This window comes from Sus scrofa, chromosome 16 (assembly GCF_054392235.1).
Source record: "Sus scrofa isolate SSC_HxYL_T2T_F1_AM1 chromosome 16, Sscrofa_HxYL_maternal_Yorkshire_Landrace_v2.0, whole genome shotgun sequence".
Lineage (NCBI taxonomy): Eukaryota > Metazoa > Chordata > Mammalia > Artiodactyla > Suidae > Sus > Sus scrofa.
In genome coordinates this window covers 34,417,001-34,437,640 of record NC_139398.1, presented here as the reverse complement: position 1 = coordinate 34,437,640, position 20,640 = coordinate 34,417,001, and the positions used below count along the sequence as shown (strand labels likewise).

Sequence of the window (20,640 nt, the reverse complement as noted above, 5' to 3'; positions counted from 1 at the left end):
ATTTCTGGGGGCAATTAAAAAAAAAAAAACCCATTTTCCTTTTTGCAGTGGTTCAGCCAACACTATCTGGTGGTTTTATCTATTACGTGTCAGGCTTTGGTTTCACTTGGAGAAGAAAGCCTTTCTGGTCCCCCTGAGCCCTCCAGTACTTCAGGGCTACGTACTCTCATGGCTTCTGTTACTTTTCCTTTGAAGCACTCATTTCAACTATAAGGTAATAACTGTGTAATTGTGTACTTTGCGGTTCATTTCCTACCTCTCCTGCTAAAACACAAGCCTGTTGTCAGTGGGTCCAGCACAGTTCATTGCTCATAGGAGGCACTCAGCAAATACATGGCAAATGATTGCATCTACAAAAACTAAAAAGGAACCAGTGTCAGTACCAAGTGATCTCCAAGACAAACACTGCGCCATGAAAGAGTTAGGATCCAATGTTTTAAGCTCCGGAAAGGAGGGCAGAACGTCACCTCTGATTCCTTCATCTCTCTAATAACTTCACCGCTTCACTTTTCTCGCCCATTCCTGCGAGTAAACCACGCATACCTGTGCCTGGTTTCCACAACCCCACCTCAGAAATTGCACACACTTCTCTGGCTTTATTATCCCACCATTCCACTTCTGCCACTCTCATTCTGCTTGCTCTTCCACCTCGTGGAGACCTCTGAACATTGATCCTTCCATTTTCTCTCAGTCTGGCTCTTCCACTACCACTTAATAAACTCTCACTCCTGGCTCAGCCCCTACTGAGCGGCTGAGCTCTGATGGAGAAAAATAATGCAGGTTGGCATCAGCACAGTCTTCCACCTTGCGGCCAGTGAGCCATCTTTCTGAACCACAACCCTGAGGACATTTACTGTTGAAAGCTCTTCCAAACTCTTAAATACGGCTTTTTAGGTCCTTTGTTATCTGCTTTTCTCTCCAGCTTCACTACTCAGGATCTCAGTATTCTGCTGCCTCACTTCTTACACTCCACTCTCCCCGATTCTCTTTTATTTCTCACCCAACTACAATCCAGCTTTGCTTTTTTTTTTTAATTTTTATTTTATTTATTTTTTTTTGGTCTTTTTTGTTGTTGTTGTTGTTGTTGCTATTTCTTGGGCCGCTCCCGCGGCATATGGAGGTTCCCAGGCTAGGGGTCAAATCGGAGCTGCAGCCACCGGCCTACGCCAGAGCCACAGCAATGCGGGATCCGAGCCGCGTCTGCAACCTACACCACAGCTCACGGCAACGCCGGATCATTAACCCCCTGAGCAAGGGCAGGGACCGAACCCGCAACCTCATGGTTCCCAGTCGGATTTGTTAACCACTGCGCCACGACGGGAACTCCTAGCTTTGCTTTTAACCTCTCTGAAACCACTCTCCCTAAAGCTTACCATTTATATCCCAAAGGGTGGGATCAAACATTTTTGTCTTCATCTTATATATGCTGCTCTCTACCTTCTTGAAACTCTCTAAATCCCTTAATTTCTGGATTCTTCCCAGACTCCTCTAGTCATTTCTCCTGTCTCCTCCACAAATGCCTTTTTCTCTCATTGCACCTTAAATATTCGGAGTCTCCAATGTCCTTCTTTGGCTCTGTGCTGCTTACTAAAGCATACATGCTTAAGAGTCCCAAATGTAGCCCCTGTCCAAACTTGCCCCCTGAGAGTGTCATGCTTGTGTATGTCCCCATTTTGTGGGCATCGTCTGAATATCCCTCAAGCATTCTTTCAACGTAGTTAAAATTGAACCTAGGAGTTCTTGCTGTGGAGCAGTGGGTTAAGAAACCATCTGCAGGAGTTTCCGTTGTGGCTCAGCAGTTAACGAACCCGACGAGCATCCAGAGGATGAGGGTTCAATCCCTGGCCTTGCTCAGTGGATCAAAGACCCAGCGCTGCCTGAGCTGTGGTGTCACAAATGTGACTCGGATCCCGCGTTGCTGTGGCTGTGGCTGTGGCAGGCAGCTGCAGCTCTGATTTGACCCCTAGACTGGGAACTTCAATATGCTGTGGGTGCGGCCCTTAAAAAAAAAAAAAAAAGGGAATCCATTTGTAGTGACTCAGGTCACTGTGGAGGCATGGGTTCGCTCCCCAGCCTGGTGCAGTGGGTTACAAAGTATCTGGTGTTGCCACAGCTTCAGTGTAGATCACAGCTGTGGTTTGGATTCAGTCCCTGGCCTAGGAAGTTCCATATGCTGTGGGTTGGCCATTAAAAAAAAAAAGAACCCAGTCATTTAGAAAAACCAGATAGCTATCCTTGACTTGCCTTCCTTTTACCTCATCAGTCAACTGTCGAGTTTTGCTACTTTTATTTCCTAAATACATCTTCAATCTCTCCAGTCTATCTCTATCACCATCACTACCCCAGTTCAGGACTTCACCCTCCCCGAGACTACTGCATTGGTGTCCTTTCCTGACACCCTCAGATCCATCCTCTCCTGGCAGCCAGAGTGCTTTCAGGAAGTAATCCTTTGCTTAAGGTCCTCCCACTGGCCACACATTTAAGTTCTCAAAATTGTATACTTACCTCCCCTTATTTCCATAGCTTCATCTTTTGACACTTTACTACCCTCCACACGCTGTGCTGCTCATGCTTTAAGTTCTGCATAACATGCTAAGTGATTCTGTTCACTAAACTTCATGTAACACTTATTTTAGAAACACATGCCTTTAGCCTGTCTTCTGACTTCTCTTCAATCCTCCTCTTCTATATCAAGTCAGGTAATGTAAAAGAAAACCAAGAATAGAACACCAAAAATATTACGTTTTACCATGTCCTCTTATCTAACAGGATGGTATCCATTTCAAAATCTACATTTAGTCATCCGGTGGGCTACATTCAGATCCTGACAGGTGACTGAAAAAGGATCTTGAAATCTTCCTTCTAAGAAAAACTGATCTGGGAGCTAAGAGCCCCGAGGGATGCTCTCGGCTCCGACACCAAGTAGATAGGTAACAGATGGGTTACCTCTCTGAGCCTCAATTTCATCTTTTTAAAAAGAAGAGTCTGGATCAGAAAGTCCTTCTTAACCTGTAATCTGCAGATTTTCAAGTCAGGTCATTCCTACATAGACCTAAGAAGGGTGACCATGAATCCCTTGAAATTGCATGCACAACTTTGGGTATAAATTTGCTCAGTTTTCATTAGATTCACAGAGGTTCATGCATTCCAAAGTAGTTAAGAACATCTGGATTAAAGGACATGACATTGCTCATACTGTATAATTCTATAAATAGCTTTAAAACTATGGAATGTGTAGATCCACTGTTGGTTTACCTTTTATGACAAACTTAGATTCTAATTACTTTTTCCTGTTCTTTGTTCCAGGATCAACATCTAATAAAGGTAAAGCCTAAATTATAATTCTAGGCAAGTTATGTTCAAGTCAAACTTTCAGACACATTTTAGCAGAAGAAAGACTAATAATGTCAAAGATGAAGTTGACAAAGTAACACAACATAATTTTCATTTCTAAGGTTCTAAGTGGTAGAGATTAAACAGTGACTGAAAAGTCATGACTACAGAGACAGAAGCAAACTTCCAATCAGCAAAAACCATAATGTCTATGAACTATGTAGTAAAAATAACCACAGCCTGTAGTCCGATCATTTCAAGCAATAGTTAACACAGTTTAACTAAGGAACTATAGTCACAGGGTATCCTCTGTTAATCTCCTTAAACTTCTGTTCTCTTACTGCAGTTCTTAATCTCCAATTGCCTGCTTGGCATTTGCCAACTAAAACACAAAGCATGTTTATCAATCATCATCTTCAAAATCTCTGTAATGGTACCTCTGTTCTAATTATGCAGTTCAAGAATCAATACATGTGAGTTTGGATAAGAGACAATGCCTCTCAAACCTATAATAAATTCAGGTAAGGAAAAGGATTATGGACTAGAAAATAATTTATTCCTCTATTTAGAATTAACTCTCTTCATAAGAACCCAAAGACAAACCAGTGTCTTCATAAAAAATTTGCAAAGTATAAAAGACAGATGAAGAAATATATAAAGACCAAAAAAAAAAAAAAAAAAAAAAAAAAAAGAAGAGGGAGGGGAATGTATAGGGTATAGCTCAAACAAGCTGATCAGGAATTCAGAACTGATTGAAACTGAGTGATGAGCACATGGTGGGTTCATTAACAGTAAGTTGAAAATAGTTTAAAGAATTCTGATGAGAAAAAAAATGTGTGCATACAGCATCACTCTGAGCAATGAAGCCACACACAACTGAAGTCTCAAAAACGAAGGATAGGTTGGTGGTTTTTGCTTGGTTGTCATGCAAAACACACGAGGCTTTTATGTCTTGGTCAATAAACTATACAACTGGAATCTGGTCAGGGACCTTTATATTACACCAAATTGACAGTTAAGTGTTCCTCAGATGAGTCCAATAGGACAAGGAGTGCATTTAAAACAATTTTCAGACATTTCTCTTGTAGCACAGGGGGTTAAGGATCCGGTGTTGTCACTGCTGTGGTGCGGGTTCGATCCCTGGCACAGGAACTTCCACATGCAACAAGTGTGGGGGGAAAAAAAGTTTGACTTACCTGTCTCCATGAGATAAACTATAGTTGTTAAAAACTGCCTGTGTACTTCAGTTACCTGCTAACAATTCAAACACTCAACATATTAACAGAATTGCTATATACTACTTTTCCCTAAAAGCTCAGAATTTTTTCAACTAGAGATTACTGAATTCTATGTGCAGTATTTGTATTTTGGTTTTTTTTTTTCTTTCTTAAACTATCCATTCTTGGTGTTCCCTGGTGGCCTTTGGTTAAAGATCCATCATTATCACTGCTGGGGCGTGGGTTTGCTCCCTGGCCCGGGAACTTCCGCATGCCTCAGGAGTGGCCAAAACAAATGCAAAAACAAAAAAAAAACCAAAGAAAATTCTTACCCATTCTTGTCAAAACAGTTTAAATAGAAAATACTAAATTTCATATTAATATATTAAAGTGAAGACATACTTGAAAACTTTCATTTCAAATATAACATCTTTTCAATACAAATCAATAAAACATGATACGGCTTACACAGAATCAACAAACTATAGATTAAGATTGAAACCTGGGAATTTCCAATATACTTTGACTTTGTCTAATTGACTGCCAAGGCCTTATTTTAGTGTTAAGACCTAAAATCTTATTTGGGAAACCTACTTTTTGAAAACCTTGGTTTGTATATTTAAGGGTTTCATCAGTTGTATCAATATTTGGTTTATTGTAACAGCTAAAACATTAGAGCTTAGACCAAATGGAAAATTGCTGAACACAGCAATTCATCTATGACCAACTGAGGTGGCGGAGGTCTTACTCTAAACAGGATCCCCAAGTACATGTATACTTACTCCAAGGATCCTTTAAGACCTCGTTTACTTTCAAAAAGGATCATCTCCTTTAATGCTTGATGTTCAGTTAGCTTAGTGAGATGCAATTACTCCAACTCCAAATTTAAATCCTTATTATGACACTTACAAGCAAATTACTGAATCCTTCTGAACCTCAGTTTTCCTTATCTACAAAATAGGGATAAAATATTTAACTAGCAGAGTTTTGGTAAAACTTAAGAGACAGCACGCATCATTAAATGTCAGGATCACAACAGCATTCGAAATTGGCTTTTCTTCCCATATCTTTTATCTTTAGAACTCTAGAGGCTGGACTTGATGTTCTATTTTTCCTAACTGGTATTTTACTCTTACTGATATATCACTATTGTTTTTGAAAGCCACCTCAAATCTTTTGCTGATAAAATAAACTCCAAAGGGGAAAAACCAAATCTGATTTTGTCCAACATAGTTCACGATAAAAAGGAAGAGGAAACATGCAGTTGGTGGAAGAAAAAGGAAGACTGAGAAAACATTTCCTTCAAGAAAATGTTCTGAAATAATTCCACATAGGAAATAGATCCTGTAAAGTTATTTCATAGTGGTTTAATAGGAGTTCACAAAAAGGTATTTTATGGCAATGTCACTCTTCCTCACAAATTAAATAATCTTCATTTATTGGCCAATGTCATAAAACTTAACATTCTGGAGGTCAGTTTTAAAAAGCTGACTTAAAAAATAGTACATATTTTTAAAAAGATTTAAATTTGAAACAGACCTCATCCCCTGTAAATTTTAAGCATTCCTGTTTCTGAGCATCAACTATGCAAATCAACTGATTAAATACCCACACCTCCCCATCTGTAATAACAAACAAATAAACGACAACTGCTCCCAAAAGATGTATAAAACATTTAGAATAGAAAATAATAAACATCTCAACTAGTAAAATTACTCCTTTTTTCAGCATTAAAAAATAACTTGTGAAAAATGTAATGTTATTACGAAGTGTCATATTCATCTCAATTCTATTTCTAAAATAACACATGACATAATTTTAACTAAGAGAAATGCTAGTTTCCGAAAATAGCATGATTGTTACCTTTCCCCAAGACTGTTACCTTTTCCCGAGGTTTAAAAAATAAATATTACCATCATCATGACATCACTAGAAAGAAATTGAAGCATACAAGGAATAAACTATAGTTTCTTTTTATATCAAAATGTACTCTTGAAAATGTGTTTGGCACAGTGCTAAATCATATATAGTTAATACTAAATATTGCAGGATACAATAAAACCCTGGAGTTAATTGTTTACACCCTCTTATGGGAATGAAAATAATAGATACCAATTATTCAGAAGTCAGCCTATACAAACTGTATAAACAATATTTTATGTTTTGTTTGAAAACCAGTGATATAATAAATTTTACATAAAAGACTGCAAAATAATATAAATGGATTTAAACAGATCTTTACAATAAGAAATTCAAATGGAAACAGACAAGTAACAAAGAGAAGTAAAAAAATTTATTGCAGTATTCGCTCCACCAGATTGCCTGGGGATCCCTTTTCTTGTATTGTTTTCAGGGTGACCTAATACATCAAAATCTACATTTACAAAAACTCCTTCTGCAGATAGGTCATAGATACTGCATGCTTTTTTTTTTTTTTTTTCCAACAGAATAAATTATATATCCAGGAGATTCTGCCATTTTACAGCCTGGAAAAAACAATGCTTCCCTGGAAACTGGGCTAAGCTAAAGAAAGCCATCCGCTGCTAGGTTAAACTCCAAGAACACTTTATTAAGAACATTAACAGACTAATTTCCAACATTCACTTGTTTATTTTTTAAACAGAAAGTTTTTTTTCCAAGATATAAACAATTTTTGTTAAACTATAATACAGTGGGAGTAAAAATGAACTGAGAATCTGTTTCTGCTGCACAACAGCGAAGGGAGCTCCCACAAAAATGTTTGCCCAACATTTCCTTCTTTTGTTCCTGCATCCCAGGTTCCATTCTTACTCTTCATAAAACTGATTTTTTTTTTTTTTTTTTTTTTTTTTTTGCCAGAATGTTGATATTTCAAGTTTTTCTGCCTTTAAAAAAACTCCTGTAAATTTGGCTGCATGTACAAATTCATTAGCTGGAAGTCCCATCCTTGGCGGCATACAGGGATCGTAAAGTCTGAACAACTTTATTAGTCAGCTTATTAGCACTCGTTAGAGCAATTTTTTTGTAAATAATGTCTGACTCTTTAATAGTGTCTACCCAAGGCACCAGTTTGCGGCCATCACGGCGCTTAGCCTCAGTCCAGGAGCCACTGTAGGAGCCTGCCATCCACTGAACACTGAAGCCATTGCTGGTTTTCTGTACTACTCTTGCAATTTGTGGTCGATCTTTGTACTTTGGACAGCAAATAGCGATGACATCCATGACGTCAACACTTTCATTCATCTGTGCTGCCAACTCCGTAGAGTCTGAATTTCGTTTTGACCTTCTCAATGACTAAAACATTGGGAGGGGGGAAAAAAGACCAAGTGTTACACAAAATAATTTTAGTGAAATTATTGTTTTTATTGCTTTTAATCCCTTGACGCCGGGAGTTGGGATTTCCCAGCACACTTCCATTGCCGGCAATGAGACGCACCGTGACCGCCAGCGCCAAGGGGTTAACATATACTTGTAAAACCACGTAACTCTTAATTTGTACCCGTGTCTTTACTCTTATTGATATATAAAATTATATATACATATGAACCATAAAGCTACATAAAACTTAGCAACAATAAAAAAGGATAACACACATTAATACAGTCCAAAGAAAAATTAATAACCCTTTATGCTGGATAAATCTCATTTCTGTTTTTTTTTTATTGTCTTTTATGTTAAACTTTCTACAAAAGGTTGTATAAATGGATAAGTAGAGAATCTCTATCTACAAAAATGTTTTTTCTCATAAGTATTACATTACTTGGTGTACATTTAATAGACTGACATATATAAGCACATAAAAATCATTTTACGTAATACGCTGCGAAATACGTTGACTCCTCCTCCGCCTCACCCCTGAAGTGCCTCCTCCTCTATCCTCCCCATCACTTTCATCATCTTCTGTCTCTGCTGCTGCATTATTTTTAGGGCTGCCTCCTCCAAGCAGCGAGGTAATTGCTTTGTTTCGAGCATTTGTGCTAGCCGACACCTCCCCTTCTTCTTCCTCTTCATCAGGGTCCAGATGTTCCATGAGAAGTTTGAACTACAAAAATTAGATAGTAATTTAGAATTTTAAGTAAGTATTTCAAACAAGACTGCCAGATTCCTAAATGTTTTCCATGGCAGTAATTTTTGGTGTGCGTGAAATAGACTTTAGCTATTGTCCAAGTTGGGGGTTGGCAAACATTTTCTGTAAAGAGCCAGACATTGAGTGTTTTTTGGTTTTGCTGGCCAAAATCCAATACATAAATGAATGAGCCTGGCTGTTTCAATAAAACTTGATTTTACATAAACAGGCAGTTGGCCAGATTTGGCCTACAAAGCCAGATCTTACTGATTTTGGTCCAAGTTATCAAGTAGCCAGGTGATTACTAATTATTGACAGACATTTAAACATTTTCTGCTCCTTTGCTTTCTGCCAATGAGAGGATACAAGAAGAAGGAAAAGATGAAGAATTTTAAAGAAGAACTAAAATAAATTTCAAATTTAGAGTATAAGGGTTTGCATAGGAATAATATGAAAACCACTGTGTAGGTCACATTCTTAGTCCAGAAAATCACTGTTAGTTATGTTCAGTCATAAGTAGATTAAAATTAAAAAATCTTTATTTTTACATTTTAGGACAATCTTGAAAAGCATTTTTTAAAACACTGAATTTTTTTTTATTGTGGTAAAATATACATAACATAAAATTTACCATTTTTAAAGCGTTTATTTAATTCATTAAGTATATTCACAATATTGTGCAACCACCACAACTGCCATTTCCAAAACTTTTTCATCATCCCAAAAAGAAACTCATTCTGTACCCACTCAGTACTCCCCATTCTTCTCTCCTTCCCGGGCCCTAATACAGTAACCTCTATTCTATTCTCTTGCTCTCTAAATTTGCCTATTCTAGAAGACATTTTATTTTTTTTAATTTTTAATTTTTTAAAAAAATCTTTTTAGGGCCATGCCTGCAGCATATGGAAGGCTAGGAGTAGAACTGGAGCTGTAGCTGCTGGCCTTCGCCACAGCCACAGCAACGTGGGATTTTAGTCTGCAGCCCTACACCACAGTTCACAGCAACACCGGATCCTTAACCCACTGAGTGAGGCCAGAGATCAAACCAGTGTCCTCATGGCTGAAGAGGGTAGAAGGATGACTTATCATGGTTTTTTCTTTTATGAAGTACAAACCATGTAATCCACTATGTTAAAAAAAAACAAGCAAACACATATATGGGCATAGCTTTTCCCTAAAACTTGCCTAAAAACTTTTAGCTAAAATATGGAGTTCCCAATGCAGCTTACTGGAGTTCTCATCTCTGGAGCTCTGGGATGCAGGTTCAATCCCTAGCCCAGCACAGAGGGTTAAGGATTCAATGTTGCTGCAGCTGTGGCACAGGTTGCAACTGTGGCTCAGATCTGATCCCTGGCCCAGGAATTCCATATGTTGTGGAGTGGCCAAAAAAAAAAAAAAGAAGAACCCAATGTGGTGTCTGTGACGATGAGGGGTCTTATTCAGTGGGTTAAGTTTCTGTCTTTGCCATAAGCTACAAAAACAAAAAACTTTTCACTAAAATAAAGTTATTGGTAGGCTGGCATTTCCTAAGAAAAAACAATGATGGGGCAGTGCGTGAAAAGGGAAAGGCAAGCTCAAAGTAACTCATTAGAACTATAGAGATAAAATTAATGGTTCATAAAGCTTACCTTCAATGTAAAGGAGGTAGCTATTTCTCTCAAAAGAATTTACTTTACAAATGCTATTATCAGAAGGAAACATTTTTCAGTTTTACTACTTACATCTAGATACTGTTTTACTATACTCCTCTTCACATCTTCAGTGATTTTGGAATTAGCCATATCACTCCGCAGGAAGTCCAGTGTTTGTTTGGGATGAAAATGAACTCCTGTTTTTCGGTTTATCGCCTTATCATACACTTTTGCAGATTCAGATGGAGAGTATTTCTGAATTTTACTGTTTTGGGAAAATAAAATCATTAATTTAACATTTTTTCCCAGGTACTTACATTAAAATTGATTCCAGTTAAATTTTATTTACTTATAATTAAACTTTCTATCATTTAGATTTCAACCAGTGAAACTGTATATATAACATTAAGTGTAATTAAAAAAAGGAAAGCAAATACATAAAAACAAAGGTTTAAAAAAAAAAAAAACGCATCAGATCCGAGCCACACTTGCAACCAACACTACAGCTGCGGCTGTATCCTTAACCCACTGTGCCAGGCCAGGGATCGAATCTGCGTCTCAGTGCTCCAGAGACACCGCCAATCCCACTATGCCAGAGCGGTAATTCCATGTGGGACAGTTTCAATATACTTTCTCAATACTACCTAACTGATTTACCTTGTTTCACTTTTTTGTGCCCCAACTATTCATTCTCTATACAGCAGCCAGAGTGACGGTTTACAAACCTGTTTCACAGTCTTAACAACTGTTTCAAAATCTTTCCAACTCCTTAGTACTTCCCCAAGACTTAACAATGTTTTAAATCATTCTGAATTACAGGCATACCTTGGAGACATTGTGCATTTGGTTCCAGATCATTGCAATAAAGCAAATACCACAATAAAACAAATCACACAAATTTTTTGGTTTCCCAGTGTGTATAAAAATTATTTACATTTACACTATACTAGTCTATTAAGTGTGCAATAGCATTATGTCTGGAAACAACATACAGGTTAACTAAAAAAAAAGTTACTGCTAAAAAAATGCTATCATCTGGGAGTTCCTGTCGTGGCGCAGTGGTTAACGAATCCAACTAGGAACCATGACGGTGTGGGTTCGATCCCTGCCCTTGCTCAGTGGGTTAATGATCCGGTGTTGCCGTGAGCTGTGGTGCAGGTCGCAGACGCGGCTCGGATCCTGCGTTGCTGTGGCTCTGGCGCAGGCTGGCAGCTACAGCTCCGATTCGACCCCTAGCCTGGGAACCTCCATATGCCGCAGGAGCGGCCCAAGAAATGGCAAAAAGACAACAACAACAAAAAAAGCTATCATCTGAGCCTTCAGTGAATTGTAATCTTTTTGCAATAGCAACAAAGATCAGGATCACAGACCAGCATAAAAAATTTAATAGTAGTGAAAAACATTTAAATATTTTAAGAATTACCAAAATGTGACACAGTGGCACAAAGTGAACAAATACTGTTGGGAAAATGGTGACGTTAGACTTGCCCAACACTTTGCTCAAAATTTCAATTTTTAAAAAACACTCAATATCTGCAAAGTGCAATTAAACAAGGTATGCCTGTAGTTGCCAACATTTAACATCGTCACTTCTCATGAAAATCTAGATTATCCTGCTTCTCTTGAAAAGATGGAAACTCTGGCCACACTGTACCCACTCTTTCATGGGAACAAACTGATGAACATCTGAGTAACATCTGAACCCTCTGGATGCAACATGTTCTTTCCATTTTGCCACTGATCTTCTATCAGGTCTACTTTACTCATTGCACTATCATCCCTATGAACACTTGACTTCAGAAGGTTTCAATGAATGTGAAAAATGTTCAAAATTCCATAGGTACAGGGAGAAAAGAGATACCTATAGTGACTACTGGTGGGTAAAATTTATAAGGCATTCTCAATTTATTAGTACTTTTCTATCTCCTAGAGCATATTAAAGATTACTGGGTTCTGTTAGAACTCAGTCTAGCTGGTCTGCACCTTTTCTTCATTCATTGCTCTTTAAAAACTTAAATTTGCAATCTATTTTAAGATTAGCCTAACTCTCTAATACCTTTTAAAGGAAATCAACACAATAAGGCTTTTAATTTATAATGCATATCTTCAGTTAGAGAATACGGTTTTTCCCCAATAACAGATTGGACAGTAGTATGTCATATTATACAACAAAATGCTATATAGCAATAAAAAGGAACAAACTCCTTTTTTAAATAGCAGGATTTTTAATATTCAGCATGCAATCAAAAATGGGTTTCAGGAGTTCCCATTGTGGCTCAGTGGTTAACAAAACCGACTAGGAACCATGAGGTTGCGGGTTCGATCCCTGCCCTTGCTCAGTGGGTTAAGGATCTGGTGTTGCCATGAGCTGTGGTATAGGTCGCAGATGTGGCTCAAATCTGGCATTGCTGTGGCTGTGGTGTAGGTCAGCAGCTACAGCTCTGATTTGACCCCTAGCCTGGGAACCCTCATGTGCTGCGGGTATGCCCTAAAAAGACAAAAGACAAAAGACCCCAAAAAAAAAAAAAAAAGGGGGTTTTATATTTGTTTATTATTTGAAAAGAATAAAGTGTTTTCTTTCAATGCTTATATAATCTTACCTATCAGAAAAGCCACAGAGATTCTTCAAATGTTGTTTTAACATCAGAAGCAATAAAATACCCTGCGAGACATTTGCAAACTCAATTAAAGGAGCTGAATTTTCTGGCAAACATTTCATCACTGAATTTATGTCATCTTCTGAATCGGAATCGGAATCGGAATCTACTCGTTTCCGTGACTTCCGAGGCCTGGAGACTTCTTCTTCACTCTCGCTTGACTCATTTTCCTTACTAGGAGATGATTTTCTCTCTTTCCTTTTGTCTTTTACCATAGACTGGAAAAAAAAAAAAAAAAGAGGAAATTATTCTGTCTGAAAATAATAAATCCAAAATACCACTAACAACTATACATATACTCCATTCAACAGCTTCCAAAGTATCCTTAAATTTTAATATTTTATATATTGTTGTTCTGGTTGTGGTACAGCAGAAACGAATCTGACTAGTAACCACGAGGTCGTGGGTTTGATCCCTGGCTTCGTTCAGTGGGTTAAGGATCTGGCATTGCTGTGAGCTGTGGTGTATGTAGGTCACAGACACGGATTGGATCCTGCACTGCTGTGGCTGTGGCTGTGGCTGTGGCTGGCAGCTGTAGCTCCAATTTGACCCCTAGCCTGGGAACTTCCATATGCCACAGGAGTGGCCATAAAAAAAAAAAAAAAAAAAATATACATCAAAACCCCGACTTTCCATAAAAAAACTGAGGATGTAACCCTTGGGGGAAAAATTTCATTCCAACACTAAATAAAATCCAATCCTCCAACTACTACACTGCACTTCTAAAACCCTTCTGAAATAAACATTCAAAGGGAAACAATTTTTTTTTGGGCTGCGTTTGTGGCATGCAGAAGTTCCTGGGCCAGGGACTGTACCCATGCCACAGCTGTAACCAGAGCTACAGTAGTGACAATGTTTGATCCTTACCGACCAAGCCATGAGGAAACTCCACGATTTTCTTATAGGATAGTAATAAAAGATAAATTAGCTATAAAGGTAACAATTTGGCATATGGGTAAGCCATTATAGAAGAAAATTATAATTTAACTGAGGAGAATATAATAGGCTTGAATTCCCCCAGCTTCAAACTGCCCCTTTAAAGAATGTTTCAGTAAGATAATGTACAACTTAAATACTTAAAGTCTGTTTCTTTTTTTTTTTTTTTTCTTTTTTGTCTTTTTGTCTTTTTCCAGGGCCACAGCCGCAGCATATAGAGGTTTCCAGGGTAGGGGTCTAATCGGAGCTGTAGCTGTCGGCCTATGCCAGAGCCAAAGCAACTTAGGATCCGAGCCCCGTCTTTGACCTACTCCAGAGCTCATGGCAACGCCAGATCCTTAACCCACTGAGCAAGGTCAGGGATCGAACCCGCAACCTCATGGTTCCTAGTCAGATTCATTAACCACTGAGCCACGACGGGAACTCCAAATTCTGTTTCTTTGTGCGTTATGAGACTGTTAGCTCTTAAAAAAAAACCAAGTCAGCTGGCTTCATAGAGGTGGAAAACACCAGACTACAAAGCAATATTCAAAATGTAACTGTTAAAAAATAAAACAGGAGAAACATGTACGAGTATATTTACAAAAGTAAGCAGAGTAAGAAAACATGATGGATCAAGTTCCTGGGAAATTATTAACTTCTCAAACCTTAATGTGCATGTTAAAACACCTAGAAATTTTATTAAAAATTCAGACTCTGTTACAGCAGATCTAGGGTGGGACCCGAGGTTCTGCAGTTTAGTAAGTCCTCAGGTGAGGCCAGTGCTAGTAGCCTGGGTGTATAAATCAAGTAACAAGTGTTAAGATACTTCTGTAATTACAACCCTTAGGTTTTAAATAATCTCTTCAATTTATGAGTTTCACTAGGCTGAATTATGAGTACTAAGATATAAAATGAGAGATTTACTTATATTGCCAGGCACATGAAAATATTCCAATTAAATTACAAAGAATGTAAATTACCAACTGTACCTACTATGTGCCCAAGTGATACACCATGTATTTTTACAATTTAAGTATATTTCCTCCTAAAACCATTAAAGAAAAGATATAAAGTTCATAATGAGAAATTTAATAAAGATTTTGGGCATAATATATGGTAACTCCATTAGGATGCTGGTGTTCAGGGGTAAGGAAATCATTAGTATTGTAGATTTTGTGTGATTCCTTGCTAAATAAGCTACTTACAGATATATCTGTATCTCTTCAAATGTAATAGTATTATCTACAGCATTACCAGATTTATAAAATAGCAAGATGTTTTAAAATGGGGTTTAAATGAATATATGAATGGACACCAAACACTTAAGGTCAGTGCTTAAAATGAGAGAAACAAAGGAGTGGGATGGCTTATTAACAGAACAATTCCTATATGTGTGTGTGTGTGTGTGTGTAACACACACACACACACACACACATATATATTTTTTTCTACCTAAATGATCTGGAATGAAATGGTTTAAAGGTCTTTCTTAGTGGAAACGAAATGGCAACCCACTTCCTTCCCCCCAATTCAAGCACGACCCAGATTTCATGAAGTTTATTTAGAAAGCTTTTATATTCCTGTGAAAAGAAAAGAACAATGAGAAACAAAACAATGAAAAAGCATGCCTGCACTCTGAAAGATGCATTAAGAATAGTAATGTGTGTAACTTACCTCCTTGAATGACTGCAGTAGGTTACTACCAGAAACTGAGAGTGTAATGTCTATATGATGCATTATAAACAACGGCTCTTCCTGTGTCTGGTATGGAAAACAGGCTAGATTGTCTGCTATGTACAAGAGCATATTCACTTCTGTTTTCTGTAAATTTTAAAAAAAGGTACACATGTTTAGTGGATAATCTAGAAATCCATCCCAAAAAGTCTTTTTAGAAGAAATACTACAGGGCACTTTCGCCTCAGTTAATGTTTCACAAGGCGGTGGGGGTGGGGGGCGAAGGAGGGAAGAAGGGAGAAGGGGGGAAAGAAATGGATTTTAGAGACTAATCTTAAACCCATTTTGAGAGATTTCATAATAACTTAAACCCACGGTACCTTAAGAAAGGAAGAGGTGAAATTTTTTAGTGCACCCAAGTGGGAGTGCCTGGTTTTCTTATAGGAGTATATAAAATCTTTATGATAAATCCATACCACATCAGAAAGTACACATATGAATTCATAATTTGTCAGTGTGGTTCTAAAAGTTTAACCCATATGGAGATCAGTTACACACAGTTACTATTCTACCTTCAAAAGTAAGTGGTAATTGTAGCAATAATATGTGGGTTAAAAAAAACAAAGTTCATGAACTTACAAAACAGTGGTCAGTTTCCTATGTATAAGTAATTTAGAATATCAGATTCATTTTGACAGTGCTACCACTTCCACACCATAAAAACTCTGATGGTGGCAAATCATAGCTACTACTAATTGTCTGCTTTAAAAGAAAGTAACAAAGACTTTCAGCATTTCATGATCATACAGAATATAAACAGAAAGACATGTTATTAAATTCCTTTAAAACATTTACAGCTTAAAAAAAAAAAAATAAAAGAGGAAAAATGGGCAATGAAAAACACTCCTTTTTGGAGTTCTCTTGTACACAGTGGGTTAAGGATCCAGTGTTGTCACTGTAGTAGTTTGGGTCACTGCTGTGGCATGGGTTGGATTTCTGGCCTAGGAACTTCCACACGCCACAGGCATGGCCCGAACCAACCAACCAACCAAAAAACCCCACTCCTTCCTACCATCTCCCTTATCCTGCTGTTCAAACAATGTAAAAATTCAGTATCAGCCATAGCACAACAAAAACCCCATAAAACAGATGGAATAAACTTGCTATTTGTACTCACTCTATTTTTCATTTTTAAATATATAACAATCCCACATGTTAAAGTTGGGTAAATACAGACAACCACCCTCTCCTTCCTGAAACCTTCCTCCTTAGGTTTTCCTTCCTAGCTTTTTGACTATTCCTCTACCATCTCCTTTTCAAACCAACTCCTTTTCAAACTGCTTTGAGCAACATTCTATTATTCTTTTAGGTGCTTGGGACAAAAATATTCCAGTTATCCTTTGGCTATTCTTCTCACAAAGTCTCATTTAAATTTGTGTTCCTAAAAATGCTCTTTGTTACCTGTTCTCATCATTGTATTTAACACTTTCTTTCTTTTTTCTTTTTGTCTTTTTAGGGCCGAACCCACGGCATATGCAATTTCCTGGGCCAGGGGTCAAAGCAGAGCTGCAACTGCCAGCCTCGGCCACAGCCACAACAACTGCATCTGAGCCGCATGTGTGACCTACACCACAGCTTGTGGCAACGCTGGATCCTTAACCCACTGAGCAAGGCCAGGGATCGAACCCACATCCTCATGAATACAAGGAGGTTTCTTAACCTGTAGAGCCACAATGGGAACTCCTATTTAACACTTTCAACAGTCTTCTGCTGTCTACAAGATCCTCCATAAACATGCCTCACTGTAACCTTACTGTTCCAGTTAAATAATAATCTGCTCATTACTTCCCATAAATTATTAACGTTGTACATTTATTCATGTTTTAACCCCTGCCTTAAACAGTAAATACATTTTATCTAATGCCCCTAAGCCTATACTGATGTGTTCCTCCTCTGACAGCCTCTGCTGGAGGTAGTCAGAAGAAAGCACCGCATTCTGAGAGCTGGATTTCTATTTAGCATTTCACATGCTAAGATGACAGAACTTCCAGCTAATGACATACAACAGGCAATGAAACCATGTAGGAATAAAGCTCAGGAAGGAGATACAGATTAGAGTAGTATCATCAATATAAACCACTGGGACTCAGACTATGCTAACTTTAACTGCTACTTCCTTTATTTTGCATCTTATCTCCCCAGCTGAAGGTAAGATTCAATGAGGGCAAGAGCACCATATACTACCATTTTGTATTCCTATCAACATGTCCTACACACAATAAAAGTTTAATACTGATGACAGCCCTAGTGATGATTAAATTGCATTCCAAGTATTTCTAAAATAGAAGTTTGTAGTACTTATTTACTAGGTAATAGACCCCTAAATTTCATGCAGTACAAAGAAGAGATCTAGTAAGGCATCTATATCCTGGTAATTTAAATTTTGCTTTACTGAAAAAAAGCTGGTATTGGAATAGCAACTAAGTCAAGCCACAAAGTGATTAAAATAAGAAAAAAAAATTTTTTTTAAAGCTTTACACACATACACTAATTGGTAAGCTCTATGTGGAAAGATACCACATCTGTCCTATTTGCTGTTTTACCTTCATCTCTAGCACAGTGGCTACGATGAGTATATGCTGAATAAATGCTGATGTAAAATGAATAATATCTATCTATCTATCTGATTTATTCTTGAAGTGATAGTTTAGTAACATGGTTTATTTAAAGGTATGCTGAAAAGAACTGTTATCAAAGTTTATAAGATATTCAGTATGGAGACACGATTTTATTTTATCTCTCACTGTGTTTATTTTCATGGAAAATTTCCCCTTAAATTTTGACTGTATCCCATGTAATTAACATAGGCTTAAAGAGACCCACTTAATATAGTCACTATTATTTATTAAAATGGCAACTTTTTAAAAAAATGTACACTACTTTAGGCATAAAATTTATAGGACTTATTTTCTTAAAATAATAAATTTTTTATGCTTACTGCTGTGTCATCAAAGAGGTTGAGTAAAGAAATTAGAAAGGCTCGTCTGTGTTGGCGGTTTCCACGGATCATGGAGTAAAGGTGTGAACACAAAGCACTGGAGGACTCGTCTTGTCGGAAACCCCTTACAGGATCTTTTAGGCATGTGTTGATTGCCTGTTGTACCTGGTAAGACATCTTCATACCAGCCACTGCTTTCATCTGAAATCAATAAAAGCCTTATTTTTATCATGGAAATTAAAAGAGTTAAATTAAAAATGTAATTCTGAGTACTATGGAAAAGGTTAATTTTATTATTTGGTCTTATTTCAAATAATACAAAATCATAGACTGCAAGTGTTGGAAGAAACACTGGAGATTGGAAGAAAACAATCTGCTCATTTTACAGAAGAAAAAAAATGGAAACAGAAAAGCCATCACTGCCAAGATGACATAATAAGGACTAGAACTCATGCATCCTCATCTTTATCCAGCAGGTGTGCTGGACTATATCGCCTCTAGCTCAATCTTTTGAGTAAATTTTAAACAGGAATAAACACCTGGGGGACAAAGTCAGTTGCATGTTTAGAAGTAATTACTAAGCAAAATATTTATTCTAAAATGAATCTAAGCAGGACATTTGCCAACGAAATGGTTTACCAAAGTACGATGTTTAAATTTAGGTTATACAATTTAAAAATACATACATGTATGAATCCAGCATATTTTTTGTCTATTTCCACAAGTTGCTGATCAGCTTTGTTCCGCATAGCTGGTTCTGGGTCTGTGCCCATAGCAATTAAATATGGCACACACTGGAGATAAAAATAAGAAGTCATAAGACATCGCAGTAGTAAAAGCTCTGTATGTCTTGACATACGTTAAAAACTCACTGTATATCTGGGACATACGAATTTAGCTGTATAGGCCTTCCTATAAATGCCATGTTCATTTAAAAATTATCAATCTTCCCTTAGATTTAGCTTAAAGCAAAAGAGCATTGGAGCATTAGCAAAAATACTGATGTGCTGAAATTTAAACAATTTCGATGTGAAATTTAAGGTTCTTTAAAACTAAAGGACTTTCGAAATAAAAATATCCATTTAGGATTATAATATATACTACAAATAACTTTTCTAACCTGACTGAATTTTCTATGTAAAAGATAATACCGGGGAAAAAGCAATTTGTCTTCCACACACAAAACTAGAAAAAGATAAATTCTTCCCCTCAAGGTTGATTTTAGATATGGCTTCACTGATATGATATGGCTTCAAACTGTCAGACAGCTATTAATTTGGTGACAGCCACACTCATGTACTCATGACTTAAAAAAAAAAAGTCAGGAAACACCACTATTATTGTTAAATGAATCTGAAACAGACAGAGGAGGCTGGAGAAACAATAACAAGCAACAAACAACTTTAAAAAAGTAAACACAACACTATCTGATATGGGTCATCATGCATTAAATCCTAAATCCAGGGGAAAAACTCCACAAAGAAAATTAGTAGCCTTAACTTGCAAAATATGAAAATGAGCTATATGTTAGATAATACTAATTCAATGTTAAATTTCCTGAATTTGATGATTGCATTATGGTTTTCTAAAAGAATGTTCTATTTCTTAAAAATATATATGCTGAAGTGTTTAGATGTAAAGAATCATGTTATCTAAAATTTACTATCAAATGATTTGGAAAAAAGTGTATGTATGAAAGAAAAAGTTATTAACAAATGGTTAATAATAGGTGAAGGGTATAAAGGAATTTATTGTACTACTCTTGCAATTCTTTTTAGAAGTGAAAAATTTAAAGTTTTAAAATTCAAGAGTACTAGAGTTCCCTGGTAGCCTCCTGGTTAAGGACTCAGCATTGTCACTGTTATGGCTTGGATTACTGGTGTGGCTCGGGTTTGATCTCTGGCCTGGGAACTTTTTGCATGCCGTGGGAGCTGCCAAAAAAGAAAAAAAATTGAAGAGAATCAACATGCTATTGTACATTTTATCAAGTAATCTTGCCCTGAGTCATGAAGAACAGACTAAATATTCATTAGTGTGCATATAGGGAATATTCAATCAGCATATAGGGAAGAGCAAAGTATAAAAACACAGAGCATGCTTTAGAAAGTTTCACAAAATATACCCAAAAATAAAAATCTTGAAGGGTACAGGCTTTGGTTATTTAACA

At 37.1% G+C, this 20,640-nt stretch overlaps 1 protein-coding gene across 8 annotated transcripts in view; it reads right to left on the bottom strand.

The window, feature by feature from the left end:
• Positions 1-6,821: 6,821 nt before the first annotated feature.
• The window catches only part of NIPBL (NIPBL cohesin loading factor), a 212,276-nt gene continuing 198,457 nt past the window's right edge, over positions 6,822-20,640 (bottom strand). For 6 of the 8 annotated variants that reach the window (XM_021076590.2, XM_085002053.1, XM_013984737.3 and 3 more), the window contains 7 exons: positions 19,160-19,267; positions 18,474-18,674; positions 15,476-15,622; positions 12,827-13,101; positions 10,317-10,491; positions 8,383-8,571; positions 6,822-7,823 (listed from right to left, as the gene is read on the bottom strand). In XM_021076590.2, coding sequence (XP_020932249.1) covers positions 7,458-7,823; positions 8,383-8,571; positions 10,317-10,491; positions 12,827-13,101; positions 15,476-15,622; positions 18,474-18,674; positions 19,160-19,267 — 1,461 coding nt within the window. In that variant the 3' untranslated portion in view covers positions 6,822-7,457. Of the gene's footprint in view, positions 7,824-8,341; positions 8,572-10,316; positions 10,492-12,826; positions 13,102-15,475; positions 15,623-18,473; positions 18,675-19,159; positions 19,268-20,640 lie in introns of all 8 variants that reach the window. The other 2 variants (XM_085002054.1, XM_021076592.2) reach the window with 1 other exon arrangement.